General features: G+C 39.2%; 1 protein-coding gene and 1 pseudogene across 2 annotated transcripts in view; both read right to left on the reverse strand.

Annotated features, from left to right (window-relative positions):
* Positions 1–14848: 14848 nt before the first annotated feature.
* RAB39B (RAB39B, member RAS oncogene family) lies at positions 14849–21131 on the reverse strand. The gene is made up of 2 exons (XM_017516228.2): positions 20616–21131; positions 14849–17830 (listed from the first exon to the last, which is right to left on the reverse strand). The coding sequence occupies exons 1-2, from the start codon at positions 20828–20830 to the stop codon at positions 17404–17406; spliced, it is 642 nt and encodes a 213-aa protein (XP_017371717.1). The 5' UTR covers positions 20831–21131; the 3' UTR covers positions 14849–17403.
* Positions 20922–22538, reverse strand: part of LOC108294358 — a 14993-nt pseudogene continuing 13376 nt past the window's right edge. Inside the window, exon 2 of the transcript XR_001821003.2 lies at positions 20922–21124. The product of XR_001821003.2 is annotated as a spermidine synthase-like (transcript). The remainder of the gene's footprint in view (positions 21125–22538) is intronic.

Raw genomic sequence — 22538 nt, forward strand, 5'->3', positions numbered from 1 at the left:
GACAAAAGGCAACCAGAGATGGGAATCTGGCCCTGAAAATAGTTAGAGGCAGGAAAGCTGGAAACCAAGGACTGAACTCCTTCCTTTCCTTCTTCTCTTGTCCCCACCACAGCCACCTCCTATGTATGCAATGGCCTATCTCTTTACCCCAATCCCTAACCTCCACCCGTCCCATTTCCCCTTGGTGAAAAGTCAGTTACATCAAAGTAGATGGGGCCCATATTGGTTCTGGGAGAAATCCAGTAACTGTAGCGAAAACTGGTTACTGACACTAATGACCTAGGAAAGGATCATTTTAAAAGCTGATAATAAGAAACACCTTCAAAGGTTTTTTGTTTGTTTTAAAGGGGGAGGAATGTCATCAGAGTACTGTGCAGCTCAAACTTTTCATGCGTGACTACATATGTGAGGAGACAAAATTGTTTGGATTATTACTGAATAATGGCAAATAGATACCAGTATTTTAGTACTTAAAAGTGGCAGGATATACTGAAATATTGAACACTGTTCATGGCAATTATCAACCATATTAAATATTATAAACATGATTTAGTATGACTTTTGTTAACCTGCCCCCTTCAGGGAAGTCTCCTTCCAACCCCAGAAAATATTTCTACAGAATTATAATTAGTATATGTAAAGTATTTCAGAGTAACATACATTTAAAAAAATGTTTTCAAAACTTCAAATGAAATAGCAATTGCATATTCTGGAAAATCAAGTAATCTTTGGATCTTCTATTAAAGTGTGAATATCTTTTGCCAGCTTTCATCCTGTGGTAGGTTCCACAGTGCCAGGTCACCTGAGAATTTGTGGTAGAAGTTCAAGTTGCTGTTTTCTTAAGATAATATTTCTTTTTCCTTTCATATATTTATTTGCACTGGTAAAGGCTACCATTTATGACAAAGATGAAACCTTTGTGAACATGTATCTGATGTATAACATTATGTGAAAATGCATAAAGTGTTAGAAATGCAAGGAAAATGGACAGAAACAATAGAAGTCCTAATATTAATCATTTACAGGTTAATTAGGCAAAAACTGCTAGTAATGCTAATTTAATAAATGTTGGTACCTACAAACCCAATTCTCAAAAAACCTTTACAAAAAGCACATATTAAGCTAATGAAAAAAATGTCAAATTTCCAAAAGTGCAAATCATCTGGGCCACATTTTCTGACCGTAAGGCAGATAAAATTGGAATGAATGAGTTTAAATGAGAAAAATCTGAAACATTTCAAAATTAAGCACTATGTTAAGGAACTTTTAGGTCAAAATAAAAGCATAATTACAAAATTATTTAGAATTTGATGCAATGAGAACACCAATAAGGTTAAGAGCAGGGGATTCAAATGAAAATATAAGCCTTTGTTGCTAAACTCAAAAGAATAAAAAGCGAACCAAGTGACCAACACTAACTTTTGCTGCCTTCATCATTAAAAGTAAGGATAATCTATCTCTTAGGATAATACTATGTATCTTCTTAACTCTTGGTGATTTCAGTATTTAGTGAATCCTTCCAATAGTTTGGCATTCTTTCCTTTGGTGGTCTTGTCCTCCCCACTCCTTAGCCACTTACTCCCCTGGTCACACTTGAGACCTTGTCATTATCAATCACTGCAGCTCCTTCTTAATTTCAGCCTCAAGCTATTCTGCTCCCTGACCACCAACTCCTACCTCTTCATGTTTCCACTGCCCTGCCCATCCTTACTTCTCTCCTTTTGTGTTTCATTCCTTGTACATGTTGTCAATGTTCTTGTGGTCATCTAGCTTTGCTATACTGGCTTAGCTGAGTCAGTCTTGGTTCAGACCAACTCTGCCAATTACCAGAGAATGTAACTAGAAAAAGGTCATCACTGCAAGTCTCAAGAGGGCAGTTATGTTGTGCAGTGATCCATTCATTCCCCTCTCTGCAAGACTGTTTTATACCCTCTCTCCTGTTCTCAAACCCTGACACTCCCTCTCTGGTTGCTCACAGCTGATGTTCCTGCTTTCTAGTTGGCCAAGACGACTGAAGCAACCAGAGTACTCTCCATGCACTCCACCCCACATCTACCCACCACCTGCCCATATTCATAAACCTTTGCTTCATCTTTATCTCAGCCCCAAGTCGTGCCTTAACCAAAGCATTATAAACATTTCCAGGGCAATGTATTGTGTATTTTTAACATCGCCTGGTGCAGCCTCCAGTTAGTGGAGTTCTGGCCTAGGCAGTCCACATGGTATTTCCCAGGTACCAATGATCTGTTTTGTTGAGTGCTCTGGCCACAAAGTACTGATTTTAAGTGATATACCCCACACCAGTCATTGGATTGGGGCCCACCTTACTACAGTATGACCTCATCTTAACTAATTACATCTACAATTTGACACCCCCCACCCCAATAGGATCACATTCACAAGGGCTGAGGGCAAGGACTTTGACATCTTTGGAGGACACAACTCATAACAGCTGTTGTGCAATTTTGTAGAATTTTAAAGTTTTAGGAGCACATGCATTGCATTATAGTATACAACAGAACACTCTGTACTCTACTTCACCTCTTCTTTCCATTGATGAAGTGTCCCTGCAATCTTGAAGAAAGGTTCTCCCCTGCAACTTGTCTCTCTCCTGAATCCTCAGTCTTTCTCCACTGAATGTTTCTTATCTTAAAAAACAAAACAAAACAAAACAAACTCTCTTGGCCTGACATCCCCTCAACCTGTCATCCTCACTTGTCTTCTTCACAGAAAATTCCTTGAAAGTATTCTGTACTCACCTTCCTTTCTTCCCCTCCTGTTCTCTGCTCACCAGGTTTTTCTATGCTATACTCCACAGAAACTGCTCTTGTCAGGGTCTCCAGATGTACACATTACGAGACCCAGTAGTTTTCATCTTATTAGACCTATCAGCAGCATTTGATTTTGATTTCTGTGGAATCTGTGGTGATACCCCCTTTTTTGTTTTTTATTGCATCTATTTGATTATTCTCTCTTTTCTTTTTTATTAATCTGGCTAGTGGTCTGTCTATTTTGTTGATCTTTTCAAAAAACCAGCTCCTGGATTTATTGATTTTTTAAAGAGTTTTTTGTGTCTCTATCTCCTTCAGTTCTGCTCTGATCCTAGCTATTTCTTGTCTTCTGCTAGCTTTTGAGTTTTTTTGATCTTGCTCCTCTAGCTCTTTCAATTTTGATGATAGGGTGTCGATTTTAGATCTTTCCTTGTTTCTCATGTGGGCATTTTTTGCTATATATTTTCCTCTAGACACTGCTTTAAATGTGTCCCAGGGATTCTGGTACATTGTGTCTTCATTCTCGTTGGTTTCAAAGAACATCTTTATTTCTGCCTTCATTTCATTGTTTATCCAGTCAACATTCAAGAGCCAGTTGTTCAGTTTCCATGAAGCTGTGTGGTTCTGAGTTAGTTTCTGAGTTCTAACTTGATTGCACTGTGGTCTGAGAGACTGTTATGATTTCTGTTCTTTTGCATTTGCTGAGGAGTGATTTACTTCCAATTAGGTGATGAATTTTAGAGTAGGTGTGATGTGGTGCTGAGAAGAATGTATATTCTGTGGATTTGGGGTGGAGAGTTCTGTAATTGTGTCTATTAGGTTTGCTTGGTCCAGGTCTGAGTTCAAGTCCTGGATATCGTTGTTAATTTTCTGTCTCGTCGATCTGTCTAATAGTGACAGTGGGGTGTTAAAGTCTCCCACTATTATTGTATGGGAGTCTAAGTCTCTTTATAAGTCGTTAAGAACTTGCTTTATGTATCTGGGTGCTCCTGTATTGGGTGCGTATATATTTAGGATCGTTAGCTCTTCTTGTTGCATTGATCCTTTTACCATTATTGAATTTACTTCTTTGTCTCTTTTAATCTTTGTTGGTTTAAAGTCTATTTTGTCAGAGACTAGAATTGCAACTCCTGCTTTTTTTTGCTCTCCATTTGCTTGGTAAATCTTCCTCCATCCCTTTGTTTTGAGCCTTTGTGTATTCTTGCATGTGAGATGCCTTTCCTGGATACAGCATGCCTAGGGGATTTGGCTTTTTATCCAATTTGCCAGTCTGTGTCTTTTGATTGGGGCATTTAGCCCATTTACATTTAGGGTTAATATTGTTATGTGTGAATTTGATCCTGCCATTTTGATGCTAGCTGGCCGTTTTGCCCGTTAGTTGATGCGGTTTGTTCATTGTGTTGATGCTCTTTACCATTTGGTATGTTTTTGTAGTGGCTGGTACTGGTTGTTCCCTTCTATGTTTAGTGCTTCTTTCAGGAGCTCTTGTAAATCAGGCCTGGTGGTGATGAAGTCTCTGAGTAATTGCTTGTTCGCAAAGGATTTTATTTCTCCTTTGCTTATGAAGCTTAGTTTGGCTGGATATGAAATTCAAGGTTGGAAGTTCTTTTCTTTAAGGATGTTGAATATTGCCCCGACTCTCTTCTGGCCTGGAGGGTTTCTGCTGAGAGATCCACTGTGAGTCTGATGGGCTTCCCTTTGTGGGTAACCCAACCTTTCTCTCTGGCTGCCCTTAGCATTTTCTCCTTCATTTCAACCCTGGTGAATCTGACAATTATGTGACTTGGGGTTGCTCTTCTTGAGGGATATCTTTGTGGTGTTCTCTGTATTTCCTGGACTTGAATATTGGCCTGCCTTGCTAGGTTGGGGAAGTTTTCCTGGATAATATCCTCAGGAATATTTTCCAGCTTGGATTCATTCTCTCCATCACATTCAGGTATACCTATCAGATATAGATTACGTCTTTTCACCAGTCCCATATTTTTTGGAGACTGTTCATTTCTTTTTACTCTTCTTTTTCAAATCTTACCCTCTCATTTCATTGCACTGAGCTGATCTTTGACCTCTGATATCCTTTCTTCTGCTTGGTCAATTTGGCTGTTGAAACTTGTTTATGCTTCGTGAAGTTCTCATGTTGTATTTTTCAGCTCCATCATTTCATTTATATTCCTCTCTAAGCTGTTTTTTCTCCTTAGCATTTCATCAAACTGTTTTTGAAGGTTCTTAGTTTCTTTGCATTGGGTTAGAACATGTTCTTTTAGCTCAGAGAAGTTTCTTATTACCCACCTTCTGAAGCCTGTTTCTGTCAATTCATCACACTCATTCTCCATCCAGCCTGGTTCCTTTGCTGGTGAGGAGTTGTGATCCCCTGGAGGAGGAGAAGCATTCTGGTTTTGGGTGATTTCATCCTTTTTGTGCTGGTTTCTTCCCATCTTTGTGGATTTATCCACCTGTTGTCTTTGTAGTTTTTGGCTTTCAGATTGGGTCTCTGAGTGGATGTCCAGTTTGTTAATGATGAAGTTATTTCTTTCTGTTTCTTAGTTTTCCTTCTAACATTCAGGCCCCTCTGCTGCAGTACTGCTGAGGTCCACTCCAGGCCCTGCTTGCCTGGGGATCACCTGCAGCAGCTGCAGAACAGTAAGGATTGCTGCCAGTTTCTTCTGCTATCTTTGTCCCAGAAGGATATCCGCCAGATGTCAGTCTGATCTCTCCTTTATGAGGTGACTCTTTGGATATACTGGGGTCAGGGAGCTGTTTGAGCTTACAGTCTGTCCTTTATAGGAGCTCAAGTGCCGAGCTGTGAGCTCCATTGTTCCATTCAGAGCTGCTGGACAGGTACTTTTAAGTGTGCTGCAGCAGAACTCATAAATGCCTTTTCTTTTTTCCCAGGTGCCTTGTCCTAGGGAGGTAGGGCTTTATTTATAAGTTTCTGTCATGCTGCCTTTTTTCAGGGCTGCCCTGCTCAGTGAGGGGGCAGCACAGTCACAGTCTGCCTCCAGAGGCTTTGCTGAGCTGCTGTGGGCTCTGCTCAGCTGCCATGTGAACTTCCCTGCAGTCCTGTTTATACGGGTATAGTTAGAACTGCCTCAGCAATGGAGGCCCACCTCTGTAATGGTGGACTCTCTCTGTAATGGTGGGCTGCCTTGGCAATGGCGGCCTGCCTCAGCAATGGCGGACTACCTTGTTAGTGGTGGACTGCCTCGGTAGTGGTGGACGCTTCTCCCCCACAGAGCTGGACTGTCCTGGGTTCAGCTGTGCTTGCTGTGAAACTCTCAATCCAGAGCATTTCAGATTGCTGTTTTTTGTGGGGGTGGGACCAGCCAAACCTGATCACCTGGCTCCCTGCTTCAGATCCCCGCCTCCTTTTTTTTTTTTTTTTTTTTTTTTCAGTTGAATGGGCGACTCTGTCTCCCAGGTGTCCCAGTCTCCAGTTGAAATGGCACCCGGATTTGTGTGATTTCTTGTGCGTAGACCCGCTGCACCAGCTGAAACAGCCACTGGAGACTCGTGGCACTTTTTTGCTAGTGAATATCCTGGCCTAGCTCCCTGTTTCAGTCCCCTTTTTTTCAGTTGAATCGGGGACCCTGTCTCCCAGGCATTCTAGTTGCCAGTTGAAAAGGCACCCGGATTTGTGTGAGATTTTGTGCAGAGACCCGCTGAGCTGGCTGAAACAGCAGGCGGATACATTTTCTAAGAAAGTGATGCTGGAATTGAGTATTATAGGTTGAATAGAAGTTTGCTTAAAAGGTTAAAAAGGGAAAAGCATTTGATGGCATGTGTGTGTGTGTGTGTGTGTGTATATGTGTGTGTGTGTGTGTAGTGTAAAGCCTTGAGCTTTAAAGAAAATTGTATTTTTAGTGAAGGCAAGTAGTAAAGTATGCCTGTCTCTTCTGTGGCCTTCTGTTAATACTCATCATGTACTGTGATTTGTTTGTTTATCTTTGTATTATTGAGTTTTAAGAGTTCTTCAGATAGTCTAGATGTATATGTCTTTTATCAGATATTGCAGATTCTTCAGGCCATTGGCTTGACTTTTCACTTTCTTAACTGTCATTTGAAAAGCAATAGTTTCTAATTTTGATGAAATCATATTGTCAGTTTTAAAAACTGTTTTTAAGTTTTCATCCTATCTAAATTTCTATTTGACTTCTAGAAGTTTAGTTTTTAGCACTGCATGTACTCACTCATAAGTGGGAGTTGAATGATGAGAACACATAGATACAGGGAGGGGAGCAACACACACCGGTGCCTATGGCTTAGGGGGAGGGGAGAGAGAGCATCAGGACAAATAGCTAATGTATGCAGGGCTTAAAACCCAGGTGATGGATTGATAGGTGCAGCAAACCACCAGGGCACAAGTATACCTATGTAACAAACCTGCATGTTCTGCACATGTATTCTGGAACTTAAAATAAAAATAAAAAAAAGTTTTGGCTCTCATATTTAGGTACGTGATCTATTTTTATTTTTGTGTATGGTGTGAAGAGTTGAGGTTCATTTATTTGCATATGCATGTGCAATTCTTTCAGCAGTATTTGTTAAAAATATCATTTTCTCATTAAATTATTAACTACTTTGGCACCTTTGTAAAAATACATTGAGTAAAATTTGACTTGTGGATATGATGGAGGAAGCATGCATAATCCTGTCTCCCTCGCAGAGTACAGCCATAAAACCTAGGGAGAATGCATGGAACAGCTATTTGAAGACATGAAAAAGAAAATATCAGTAGGCTATCAGGAAAGAACAACTGAAATCGGAGTACCAATGAACCATTTTTTCCTCTAGTTTTCCTGCCACATAGCCCTTGACACAGCACAGCAGAGCAGGATAACTAAAGCCCAAGATTTCTGCCTAGGGCACCCAAAAGGGAATTTTCAGGAAGTGGAAAGTACCAGAGATGGAGGACAGGGAGAGGGACGAACTCCGGAAAGCAACCTCATAGCTGCAAAAGCTTGGATGTGTTCCTAACCAGTATATTAAAGAATAAGAAGTGAACAAAAGGGTAGACCTCTGCTCAGTTCCCAGATGGCCACTAGGTCGTGCACAAACACAGAAAAGATCTTGAGTGGCTTAGCAAAGGCTTTGAAAGGGTAACTGACATTGGAACTCAGCCCACAGAGGACAAGTTGGAACGTGTGACTTGAATTTACTCAGGTTGATTGCCTGCTAAAGCAAAAATATCAAAATCCTCCATAGGATTTAAACGAGATGCAGAATCTCATAATATTCAAAATGTTCAGTGTGCCATAAAAAATTAGTTGGCATATGAAGAACCAGGGAAATATTCACACAAAAAAGGACAAAGTATGACTTTATGGAGATAACATTAAAAATCAATAAATTAGAATGCAGAGAAAGTAAAATTGATAAAACCAAGTGCTGGTTATTTGAAAATATTGATAAAAATAATAAAAAGGGAAAACACAAATATACAACACTACAAATGAGAGAGAGGTTTCTGTACACTATTACAGAAATTTTTACATTATGCTAAGTACAACTGTATGCCAATGCATTTGAAAATCTACATGACATAGATGATTTTCAAGGAAAACATAAATGACCAAATTTTACTCATGAGGATGTATGTGGTGTTTTTGTTTTGTTTTTTGTAGAGACAGGGTCTCACTACATTGCCCAGGCTGGTCTCTAAGTCCTGGCCTCAAGCCATCCTCCTGCCTTGGCCTTTCAAAGTGCTGAGATTACAGGTTTGAGCCACCATGCCCAGCCAGATGTGTGTGTTAATCTAGATAGGCTATGACATGCTGTGGTAGTCATTCGCAGTCCTGGTGGCTACATGTCCATTGTAGGTCAAGGGTTGCTCTGCTCCATGTTGACTTTACTCCTGAATCCAAGCTGATAGAAAAGCCTCTAGCTGGGACATTGCTAGTAACATGGCCAAACCTACATCATGAGAGGGAAATATAATCCTGTTTCAGGGAAGGGCAATATACATATGAGCAACAAAACAGTCAATATTGTGGTTGAAAATTGAATCTAACCATAACCGTGAAATAAATGGAAAGAATTGTTAAAGATCTATACCCCTTTCCACACGCACAAAAAAAGGAATGCTCGATCAAAAGCTCTTATGAGTGAATTATATCAAACCTTCCAGAAACAGACCACCCCCTTGTTATTTAAAATATTCTAGGATATAGACAAAGACAGATTTCTAATCATTTCATCATTTCATGAGGCAAGCATAACCATGATACCCAAACTTGACAGAAAGCACAAAAGATCAACATTTTCCAATGTGTTTTTCACTGAAATGTCTGTTAGGATGCTTCAGAAAGTGAGTTACTTTGTCATGTAAGTTGATGAGATGCTGTATAAAATAACCTCCCAATGGAGAGCCCCAATATACCATAGTATTCAGTAGTCCTACCGAATACTATTTTGCTTTGTTTAACCCATAATTTTCTGAATTTGCTTGTAGGTGCCCCCCTACACACACAACTAGATTCCTTGTAATCCTCATGGAATACCTTTCTGGAAATGCTATTATGAACCAATCTGAAACATGAATTTAAATGCAAAGATCCTAAATAAAATGTCAGTAAATTAAATTAAGCAGTATTTTAAAAAACACCATGAACGAGTAGAGTTTATTCCAAGAATGTAAATAAATGTGGTTAAACAGAAACAGATTTACTAATATAATTAATTACGTTAATAGGTTAAGGGAAGAAAACCATTTGATTTCCTCAGTAGGTACGAGAAAGACATTTGAAAAAGTCAATATGCATTCTTTCTAAAAGCGCTTAGTAAAATAGTAATGCAGTGAAAAGTTCCATAGCCTATTAAAGATAATTTAAGGTCAAAATGCTAGAAGCATATAGCAGCAGGAAAAAGACAAATGTGCGCACCACCACTGCAGTTATCACCATTTTACTCTAAGATCTAGCCAGTGTAAAAAGACAATAAAAAGAAATGATGTACAAATATTAAAAGGAAGAGAGAACATTATCATTACTTATAGATTATAATGTCTGCCTGGAAAGCAGAAATCAACTGACTATTTGAGGTAATAAGACAGTTTAGTAAGGTGTCTGGTACAAGATATAAACCAATCCACAGATTTCCTACATGCTAGCAGTGATCAATCAGAACATATAATGTGAAAAAGAATCATTCCAATGATTAGCAGACGTTATAAATTATCTAGGAATAAACAGAAAATGGCTACACTTACTATAAGAAGTTACTGATGAACATAAACTAAGGATTAAAATAATTGAATGATATATTCTTGGGCAAATATTGTAAAGACACTTGTTCCTGCCATATATCAGTGTCAGTAAATTAATGCAACTTCAATCAAAATCCCAATCTTACCTTAGGGGAAACTTGACATATCTTCAGGTTCTAATATATTGCATAAGAATAGTAAAGACAATTTTGAAGGGACGAAAGATAATAAAAACATATTACAGAGTTACTATAACTAAAACAATGTAGGCAGGAATAGAAAACTAGATTAATGAACTAAAAAGCTAAGTCCCAAATCAGACCCATGTATATATGACAATTTAATATTTGAAAAGGGTAGAATTTCCAATTATTGAAGGAACAATGGAGTATTCTACAGATGGTGGGGGGACAAATTGCCATTTGGGAAAAATAGTTGTTATTCCTCTCTCCACTTCCTATACCTAAGTCAATTCCTAATAATTTCTAGTTTTTGAGTGGGGAAGGCCTATCTCAACCCAATACTATTGCCCAAAAACATTAAGATAACATAAGTTACATGCCACAAAAATCAAAAGATACAAAATGTTATCCAATGGAAATTAAGTCTTTCTCACAGTTTGTCTTCCTAGATCATCAGCTCCTCAGTTATGAGAGAAAGACTGTTTTTAGTTTCTTGTAGACAACAGATTTAATCACCTATATATGAGAGACTTCTGTATTACCAACCACCAGAAAGTTGAAGTCAGAAAAACCTTAAAAAAATTCACAGCATATGTGATGAATAAAAAACTGATTTACCTATATAAGGAGATCATACTAATAAATAGGACTGCTTCAGCTGCAAACCACAGAAAACCAGTAGCCAAGATATGCACATTTAAAAATATTGATCTAATCAATTATATCAAAATTGTAAATGTGTACATTCTTTGATTCATAAATTCTACTTCTAGGATTTTGACTTGAGGACATAATTAGTCAAATATACAAAGATATATATGCATCATAGAATTGCTTTATAATAGCAAAATTTACACATAACCTGAGGATTGATTGAATAAGTTGTATATCCATACAGTGAAATACTATTATATCAGGAGACTTTCAACTACAGGTGGAAAAAAATGTATAAACTAAAGTAGGATTTATTACTCATGTAATAAGGAATCTTAATATAGGGTGGCTCCAGGGTAGTTAAATCTTTAGCTTAATGACATTATCAAGGACCCAGTTTTCTTCTGTCTTGACTTTGTCATCTTTAGTATGTCAACTAACTCTTAATCACATTCAGCAAATATGTACAGGTGCTTATTAACTGTAAAGTTATAATGATTAGCAAAGAGACACACATAGTCCCTGTCGTTGTGTATTTGCAGAGAATATACAATATGTGAAAAAGGTAATGGCATAGTATGTGCTACATGGTACCCTTTATGGAAAAGATTCATTTAGGTGCAGACATATTATAGTACCTAACCTTTTCTGAGTAAGATTATTATGTGATGTTCACCAAATGCCAGAGACTGTGCTAAGTACTTTATATGGATTATCACATTTCATCATCACAACAACTCTATTAATCAAATACTATTATTATCCAATTTTATATGTGTGTAAACTGAGACTCAGAGAAATTGAATCACACATTACTTGTGTCAGAATTTGAACTCATGTCTGTTTTATTCCAAAATCCATACTCTTAACCATTATATTAAACAACCTTTAGAAAAGTGAAATAAAAATACATAGAAAGAAATAGGCCGAGCTTTTAACAGTCATTTTCTTTAGGAACTTATGGTTGAATGCTGTTGGCTCCAAGAGCCAGGAAAAAGGGGGAAAAAAACAAAATCAAAGGGTACATTGGGGACTGGTTGATTGCCTAAAACGTCCTAAAGACGTTTAAAACAGGGCTCATAGGGAGAGTGAGCAACCAGAGCTTATAATCAGAATTCAGAGGCTGTATAAAATTTGGCAATGCTTCAGGATAGGGACATGTGTGTATTTTACTGATGTAAAGTAAGAGTCAAGGTCATTGGATTAAAATAGAGCAAGAAAACAATCATTTATTCAAGTATTTATAGATTATTCAAGCACCGAACTATGCTACAAGTTGGAGAAATACTGGTGAACATGATGAGTAAGATTATTCAGGGCCTTGTAACCATGCTAAGAAATGTAGGGTTTATTTGGATTTTGTTCTAAATGCAACAAGAAACCATCAGTGGATTTTAAGCAGAGGAATTACTTGATCTGACTAATGTGAAAAGATCACTCTGGCTGTTATGTTGAGAATGTATCATGGGAGTGGGAACAAGAAGTAGGGAGACGAGTTAGGAAGATAATGAAGTAGGTCAGGTAAGAGTTGATAGTTACTTGGACAAAGGTGATATCAATGGAGATGGACAAAAATGACAGACGTATATATATTTGAGACAGGGTCTTGCTCTGTCACCCAGGTTGGAGTGCAGTGGTGTGATCATGGCTCACTGAAGTGATCTTCCCACCTCAGCCTCCCTTGTAGTTGGGACTACAGGCATGTGCTACCGTGTTGGACTATTTTTTTTTTTAGTAGAGGTGGGGTATCACTAAATATATTGTCCAGGCTCAGACATATATTTTGAATTTAGAGTTGACAGTGCTGGATGATGGATTTGATATGAGAAGTGAGGAGAGTGAGCAATTAAGAATAACTCCTAATTTCTGTGAATGGTGGTGTCACTTATAGAGATGAAGATTTGGGTGGATGGAGCACATTTTGATAGACATTGATTTTAATATTGGATATGTTGAGTTTGAGAAATTTGTTGGCTGTGTTTAGTAGGCAAGTTGGCTGTATTGGTATAACCCTCAGAAGAGTGAGCTAGAGTTCCTGATTTTGGAATCAACAATGCCAAGATGGTAACTGAAGTCACGAGAATAGGTATGATTGTCCAGGGAGAGGAGAGGATAGAGAGAAGGGAGTTAGTTCTGTGACAGAACTGAGAACACCAAGTTCCTGAGAGACTTGATATAGGCAGCAATCATTCCACTAACCCTATGCTGGCAAAGTCCACTCATGACTTCCTGTTCCCTCAAATCCTAAGGATTCATTTTAGTTTGTATCTTTCTGAATGCACTGCTGCATTTTGATATTACTGTTCACACCATCCTGTAAAACTGTACTCTCCAGAATTTCATTGTCTCCCTGTAAGTTTCCTTTCCTTTTTCTGTGTGCCCTAAACTTTAATGTTACCCAGGGAAGACTAAAGAGTAAGACCCTAGGTTGAGCTATCATCAGTGACTTCTGGAGCCATGTCTTCCCTAGGATGAGGAAACTGCTTGCAACTCTTGGAAGCTCCACAACCTGATGAAGGTGAGAAAACAACCCATGCAGTTATCTCAGGAAAAAGAATTCCAGACAGAGGGAAAAGCAAATACAAAGTCCCTGAGGTAGGAATGTGCTTGGTGTGTTTGAAGAACAGGAAAGGAACCCACGTAACTGGAGTAAAATAAAGAGGGTTAGCAGTAGGAAATGAGGTTACAGAAGTGATAAGATGGAGATGGAATTTATTTCCAAGGGTTCTTCTGCAGGCCATTGGAAGGACTTTGGGTTTTAAGCTGAGTAAAACGTATAACCACTGGAGAATTATGAGTAGATGATTGCTTATAATTAATGTTTTATCAGGCTCCTTCTAGCTGCTGTGTGGAGAATAGACTGCAAGTATGGCAGGGGTGGGAAAGGGGAGATGACAAGAGTGGTAGCAGGGAGACCAGCTATCACAATAACTCAGACAAGTGATAGTGGACAGCACCAGTGAGTTAGCATTGAGAATGGTGAAAAGCTGTCATATTCTGGTTATACTTTTAAGGTAGAGCTAGCATAATTTCCCGATAGATCAGATGTGGACTACGAAAGAAAGGAGTCAAGGATGACACCAGATTTTTGGCAAAGGTAGATGAAAGGACAAAGTTGCCTTTTACTGAGAAGGGGAAGACTATGAGAGGGACATATTTGGGGAGGAAGATTAAGAGCCTGATTTGGGACCTGTTAAATTTGTGATGCCTGATAGACATTCAAGTGGGGATGTCAGGTAAGGAGTTGGTTATAAGGGTCTGAAGTCCATGGGAAAGAGACAAATTGAAGATAAAAATTCAGGACTCATTGGCTTATAGATTTAATATATAGTCATGGGACTGAATGAAGCCAACAAGAGAATTAATATAAATAAAGAAAAGATGACCAAGCCCTGGGGAGCATTTGAAGGGGAAGAAGGTGTTACATTGTTGTTTTTCCCTTTCTTCTTTCCTTCTTCTCCCCTTCCCTCCCTTCCATTCCCTCTTAACTATAAGTGATAAATCTGTATAGAATTTAACCTACTTATGCCCAGACTCAGAATCCATTATCTTTTTCTTTTTTTTACCCTCCTGACATGTGTACTATCAATCTTGGGAAAAGTGCTTAACTATTGTGTTCCTTGTGTTCCTATGTCAGTGCTACATTGTAAGTTATCCTGGCATAAAAAGCATGCTGTAGTAGGATTTGAAGAAGCTGAGGCAATTTAGCCTGGAAAAAAGAAGACTTTCCAGGGAACATAATAGTTGTAATCAACTACCTGGCAACAGAATTAAGATTCTTGATTAAAAATCACCACGATGAAGATTTAGGCTTGACAGAGCCAACTTTTCTCGAACTGGCATAGGCTCACCAGGAAGTAGTGAGGTCCCAGTGAAGACTGATCCAATGGTCAGATAACTTTCAAAATTCATGTTCTCTGGCTTTGAGATAATGGTGAACACTATCGTGTATGGTATATGTCACACCTTATTGATATCCTTGGTAGTAGTTGCTACACTGTAGTAACAGATTCTGGAAATAGCTATAACACACACTTGGAATCTCACAGTCACGTAATCAATCATTTTACTAAATACAAGCATATTTTCATTCACATACAGCTAAATAAAGCATTTTTCACATTTCATTACAGTGCACAACAAAGTGAGGAAAAGTATACAGTACATTTTATTCTGAAATATGAGACAATCTAATCCAACATGCAGTTGTGGTCTTTGTTACAAGTTAGTTTATCTTTTCTTTACCTATGTAGTAAAATAGCTTCTAAAGCTTTATCCTTAGTATATTAACACCTGATTTTTCACACTTATTTTCTAAAACCCACTTATTGCAGTAACAACGGTACTGAATTCTACTAAAATGATTTTTAAATTTTCTAGAACATATTTAAGCAATTAACCTCAGCCACCTCTACTGGATTTATGCTGAATATTTTTAAACCTGCCAAAAAATGCCAGGAGTGGGAATAGTATACATATAATCAATTTTAGTCAAGAAAATTGTAGAGAAGTTTTGTTTCCTTTTTTGAACTGACAGAATCCACTCAACTCTCATTTACCCACTGGATAATCTTCCTTTCAGAATCTTCTGAACATAATTAAGTATAGCAGTTAATGAAATTTTGTGTTAATCCAATTTTCCATGTTTTGTTTGTCTTTTAAAACCATGAAGGTGGCAATTTAATTACCCCACCTAAGTCAGCTCTTGTGAAATAAATATAGAGAAGATGATCAGTTCACTGGTAGTTGATGCTGGGAATTGATCCAAAGTGGTTTTCTCATCCAACTTGGGGCACAGGTGGCAGAATAGTCTTCCATCATTTTCATTATTTGGCTTCTTTATTCTGGCTGAAGCAAATTCCCAAACTTTCAGATTCAGTCACATTTATCCTAAAGTTCAATATTTATCCCAAAGTGATTTGCCATTCTTAGGCCTTCCTATCACAATGAATATGAGAAAACTGACTCAAATCAGAATAGTTTCTTTTTAATTGTGAAAAGTATGGCTTTTGCCTAGCTGAACTGGCTACAATCCAAAAAGTAATTTAAAGCATCACCTCTCTTCAACAAAATAATGGAAACTTCAAGCCAGCCATTCCAATTTGCTGATGCAGTTAGCTGTTTGTTCACCTGAGAATTAAAGGCTGACTCTCTTGGGTAGACAGGAACTCAGTGTACCTATATGGCAGACAGGTGGCCAAGGTCATTGTGGTTTGAGTATTTTATCCCTATCCCCCTCCCCATTGCTGTATGTGGTTCCTTTCAATAAAAATCCACTGTGTCTCAGTGATAAGAACACTTATAGACCACAGAGTTCTAATGTGTTTTTAGTTGTGCAATTATTCACTTGTTTAAAGTCCTCTTGTCAATAATACCTGAATGGGCTTTACCTTTGATTCCTTCCCATGTTCCCTCAGGATTATAGCTAAGTTGTAATCAATAAGGAAAACATATCCTAACATGTAGAGAACATTTATTTACAGTCATACCTCTTTCCAAGTAAACAAATTAATAATCATGTATTTATCTGACAGCAGTATGATGCAGTGAAAAGAGCTAGGAGTCACAAGTCCTTGACCTTGGCCAAGTGATTCTCATGGCTCTTAGTTTACTATTCTGTAAAATGGGGCAAAAACCTCATCTGCCTGTTATGATGATCAAATAAGTAGCTCAAGTAACTGTAAGCTGTTGTAAGGGTTACAGTGCCTCCTGTTCAGCAGGAGAGAGTGCCTCAGCGCTCTTTTCAGAGGCAGTCCCTGTGTTGTCATTGTCAGGTGCCTGAAGAAGCAAGCAGACTGTTTACTTCCAGATTGCAGGTGCCAATGCAGTGAAACCCCAGGCATGGTCAGAGGAAAAAAGGGGGTATGGCATGTGGGTTATAGTGTCTCTTCCCTACTTATAGGGTAATTTGCATGGGACCATTTGTTTCATACAGCTGGTAATTCTATCACGAGGGTGTTCATTTTCTCAAATGTGCTAATAACTGTGAGTAGAAAGCATTTCTTTTCATATTCACATCATTTTTACTTGAACACCAGACCTTTTGGTCTGTGTTCCTCTTTTTACAGATAAGTTGTTAGAAGATAATTGGTACCTTTTGACCAAACCCAGCAAAAACCTTTGGTGCAGGGTATTCTCACTGAATAAGTAGACCTCATAGTCTTTGTTTAGCTATGCTGAATGTCCCCAGTGTGATACTCTTTTCCCCTTTACATATTTCTTTATGTTCTTGGCCTGTAAGTGAGCTAAAATGCCAAGGAATAGTTGTCCTGTCTGTAGGTATGTTTTCCTGGGACTTAGCTTCCTAAACCCCAGGCCCTTAACATTTGGTTCACAAAGGGCTCATGGAGCAGCCACTGCCCAGCCTGGGTCACAAAACAGTGCCTGGCCTGGCCCATGTCAACAATTCAGTCTCTTGGTCACAGCACTCAGGCACCCCCATCCATCCGCACACGAGTCTGTCAGAGTCCCCCTGAGAAGGAGGCTCACTTGGTATCCAAACGGAGGTTGAGTTCTCATCAGTTACACAAAGACTCTATTTATTTCTCTTACTTTTCAGTTCAAGTAGGAGAGCATGTTTTGGAAATGAAAGAGCTGACTAGCACAAACATCTCCTCTCTGATTTGACAACCTCCTCAGAAGAGTGAACCACATTTGGTACAAATCCACTCTTCACCCCTTCCCAGCCCTCCTGAATTGTAATCTCCCCCCTTTTAACCAGCTCATATATGTCTCTTGTCAGGTCTGTGAAGGCTTTCTCCACATTAATGGCATCTCGGGCTGACGTTTCAATGTACTTCATGCCGTATGCAGCAGCCAGTTTCTCGGCCTCGTGGCGAGTCACTTGCCTCTGTGTATCCAGGTCACACTTGTGACCCACCAGAACAAATACAATTTGGTAGGGCTGAACGTGTACTTTGGTCTCTTCTAACCACTCATGGACATTCTGGAAGGACCTGCGGTTGGTAATGTCAAATAAGAGAAGACCACCTACTGAGTTCCTGTAGTAGGCGCGAGTGATGGATCTAAAACACAAGAAAGAAGTAAAGAATAAAGGCCATGCCCAAACTTCTGCATGTCAATGAACTCGGTGTATTCAAGTGTTCCTGGTTATTGACACAGTCCTTCAAAAAAATGATTTTTTTTTAAACAAGGGAACACAAATGCATTCCATAATAATACTGATATGTGACTTTCGAATCGGGCAAAACTTTGGGATGGGCATCTTTTAGAAAGGAATACTCATGAACTTTTAGGCATTTTCCCTGGATTCAGCACTGGAGAATGACCCTGGGACATGACTTAGTTCTATTTTTTGTCTTCAGGTAAAACTACAACTAACTCTCCCACCTCCCAAATCTGAATAACTGACAGAGGCTTCCTTTTCTGCAAAATATACTGAAGTCACAGTGTTACCATGAGGCAAAAGGAAACAATGGACATTAAAGTATTCTGTGATGTGGAGAGTTCATTATAAATGCTAGTAGTTGAAACCGGATTTTTAAAACATAGAAATGAATTTATGATAGTTAACAAAATATTTAAAGTAGATATCTTGCTATATACTCCATTTTTTTCATTTATCATTACCATGTTTTTCTCTATTATTATTATTAATTATTATTATTATTAGCTAAGAGGGGTCCTCAATCTCTTCTGTGAGGAGAAACACAATTTTATTTTTTATTTTCCAGGCCTGTGGGAATGCGAAAAAGAGAGACAGTGAAGGGTTCAGGCAAAGTGCCTCTCAGCCCTATTTCCTGACACATTTCAGAGAGGCCGACTCAGGAGCCATCAGAAGAAACTTCACATGTTTTAACTTCTGGACTTGAGGAGCCTCATTATAAATATACATTATGGCACTTTGCTTACAGTGTAGTAAAGCTTATTACAGGGTGTACACCTATTTGTCTCTGCAATCACTTGCTTTAGACTACTGTGATGTTTTGATCTATGTCTATTTTTAGGTTTTCTGTCTCTACTGATAAAGAAGATAGACAATGAAATACTCAATAGCTTAGGGAAAATGGCCCAATGTTAACAGAACAAGCATTGTCCAGGGACCTACAGTTCAAGCTAGATGATGGTAAAAGTAAAACTTAGAAATGAGTTTTAAGTCTCCAGAATCAGGTAAATCAGCATTGGGGATTGAAAGCATTTCTTGTCCCTTAGGTTTGACGTGAACAAACAAAGGTTTTGATTTGTGAAAACCTTGAATCAAGAAATCAATAAGCAAGCTGTAGATCACTGTCAAACCTCTGGAATATATTATTACAGTAATTGTTTGTGAGTACTTAGCAAAGAAAATGACAAAGGCCTTTCTAAGCATGGACATCAGGCTACATAAAACTCAAATTCTTCCCCAAATTAAAAAAGTCTTAAATAATGTGAAAAGACAAATGATAAACTAGGAGTATATCTTACAACATACACGACAGGAAAGGGTTAATATTCTTAATCTATAAAGAACTCTTACAAGTCCATATTGCCCAATAGATAATAAGAAGTGGATATGAACAGGCTGTTCATAGAGAAAGAAATTCTAACAAACACATAAAAGATACCTTTCTTTGCTTAGGAGAAATGCAATCACAAGTTCAAAGTGAACCTGTACAAGGATATTTGCCACAGTGTTGTTTGTGGAAGTGGGGAGCTGGAGCAACTTAAGTTTGTAATTACTTCTTCTCCTTACCCCTCTTCAATTACCCAACCAGTGTCTTGTATGCTTAATTAGTTTTCAATAGGTAAATGAATAAATGATCATAAACATGAGCTATTGAGTTTTCTTGATCTGGTTCCTGCTGCTCTACTTGACTTTAGTTCAAATTGTTCTCTGCAAAGTTTTCTGTGTACACTCTGCTCCCTCTCACTTCTGTCTTTATTCATGCTGTTTCCTATCCCTGGGCGTTTCCTGTCTTTGCTTGGGCACTCATACTCATCCTGTTTCATCTTCTTCAGTTAACCTTTCCTCCTCTGTGTTCGTACATATAATAACAAATAATACATGGTACAAAAGAAAAGCAAAGGGTTGTGAGCGAAAATAAATATATTCATTGATTATTCAGTGAATTGATTGATTGAAATTAAACATATTCTTTATGTGCCAAGTGTTAACAGTAGGGAGTGGGCATACAAAGATGAGCAAGATAAGCTTTTGTAATTGCTGATTATCTATTTCCCTCAACTATGTTAGCACAGAAGTTCCAAGAATTAAGGGGCTTTGTGTGTTCTGATTACATGGAATCCCCTTGTGTGAGTTTCCTCACACTGTTACCCCAGAAACAAGCCCAGAGCATGGCACATAGTAGATAATCACTGAATGTGTGCTGGTTGCAAGAAGGAATCAACCAATTCATCGTAACTATTTCCTTTATGTTAGAACATATGTTAGCATATATATGTGCACACACAGATATAGGAATAAAACATAATACACGTGTATTTGTGTATCTAAATCTCTGTCAGTTATGTTAGGATGACCTGGGAACATTTTAAAAAGTATATAACATAGGGACTGAGATTGATGAATTACAGATACAGAGATCAATTCCATCTAATTTATTAGCCACCAAGGGGCGGGTTGGTGGAGTTGTGGTGCACGCAATATGCATTATTGACTGGCCTTCCCTGCCAGGGAGCTTCATTGAACGGAACTCCCAGTTAGCCGAAGGTGGGCTTTGGCAGAATCCCCTAAGACCCTTGGAGTTGCCCTCTTGGACCGCGAGTAGGACCAATGAGTCCTCTCTCCCCAGGGGTTGCGCAAACCCCGAAGACCCTCCCATTGCTTGCGGGCCCGGACTGCGCTCCCACCTGAACCTCTCTTGACCCGCGGTATCCCAGATCTGGAGCTTGATGCGTTTTCCTGGCTCGATCTCCACCAAGCGGGAGAAAAAATCCACCCCCACGGTGGGGTCAGAAACCTGGGCAAAGCGACCCTCGGTGAAGCGGCGGATCAGGCAGGACTTGCCCACTGTGGAATCCCCGATGACAATGAGCCGGAACTGGTACAGCCAGATGGCCTCCATGGCCGCGGCTGGGCAGGTCTCCTTGGCCCGGACCAGGGACGGCGGGAGGGGGCGCGCCGCCGACGCCTCAGAGAGCGCGGCTCGGCCGGATCTAGCTCTGCCGCGAGCGCATCGCTGGCCTGGGAGCCCGAAGTCGGGTAGGCCCAGGCGCTCGGAGAGCGGAGGGATGGATGCTGCGCTCGCAAAGGTGATGAAATGGCAGCAGCATCAGCACCACGCACTCTGACTCATCACTGACAACCGGGTTACTGTAATCCCGCGCGTAGACGCGACGCTGGGGCCGCCGCACTGTCTCTAAGAGGAGCGCACACAAAATGGCTGCAAAATTAGCGCTTTCCCTGCCTTTCTAATTACCCCGCCCACCCTTTGATGACTAAAAATGTTCCCTATCGTTCAAACTGCAAATGTCATACCTTTTTATTGAAACTAGCAAAGCAATACAAAACTGTACGCAAAAAAGGGAAGGTACATAATTACATATTAGTCTACATGTGTTTCCATGCTCACATAAACACACAGATTTTAAAAAAATTATTTATTATACTTTAAGTTCTGGGGTACATGTGCACATAGTACAGGTTTGTTACGTATGTATATACACACCATGGTGGTGGTTTGCTGCATCCATCGCCCCGTCATCTCCATGAGGTATTTTTCCTAATGCTATCCCTCCCCAATTCCCCCATCCCCTGCTATTCCTTCCCTAACCCCCACCGCCGAGGCCCCAGTGTGTGATGTTCCCCTCCCTGTGTCCGTGAAACACATGAATACTACATGTGTTTGTATTCCTATATACATTTACTGCTGTTTGTTTTTACAAAAGTTAAACCAGGGCCTTACTTTCAATTAATAATTGCTTTTTGCAATTAGTAAACCATCATAAACACCTTTCAATTTCCCCTTTGTCGTAACAATGCTTCAATAAAGATTCTTTAAAGTGTAGCCACACATATTTTATTTCTATGACCTAGAGTCTTTTTTTTTGGAGGGGGGGCCGCGATGAGAGGGAGATCAAATGTTAAAATATCACAGTTTATACATAGGCATATGCCAAACCATGAATAACAGATTAATAAGTCACTTTTAGAAGCAGTCAATTTTGAAATAATTCAAGATATAGTTATTGTAATTATTTAATTGTCATAAATTTCTCAAGTTCTCTAGGGCTTTTTTCCTATTCTCTATACCATTTTATTTTTTTTCATGTATTTTTTTTTTTGCATCTTAGGTTTTGGGGTACATGTGAAGAACATGCAAGATGGTTGCATAGGTACACACGTGGCAGTGTGATTTGCTGCCTTCCTCCCCATCACCTACAACTGGCATCTCTCCCCTTGCTATCTCTCCCCAACTCCCCACTCCCCACCGTCCCTCCCCTATTTCCCCCCAACTGACCTCCCTGTGTCAATGTGTTCTCATTGTTCAACACCCACCTATAAGTAAGAACCTGCGGTGTTTGATCTTCTGATCTTCTGTCAGTTTGCTGAGAATCATGGTTTCCAGGTTCATTCATGTCCCTACAAAGGACACGAACTCATCGTTTCTGATGGCTGCATAATATTCCATGGTGTATATGTGCCACATTTTCCCTGTCCAGTCTATCATCCATGGGCATTTGGGTTGGTTCCAGGTCTTTGCTATTGTAAACAGTGCTGCAATGAACATTCGTGTGCACGTGTCCTTATGCTAGAATGATTTATAATCCTTT

Source organism: Cebus imitator, unplaced genomic scaffold, assembly GCF_001604975.1.
Source record: "Cebus imitator isolate Cc_AM_T3 unplaced genomic scaffold, Cebus_imitator-1.0 Scaffold576, whole genome shotgun sequence".
Classification (NCBI taxonomy): domain Eukaryota; kingdom Metazoa; phylum Chordata; class Mammalia; order Primates; family Cebidae; genus Cebus; species Cebus imitator.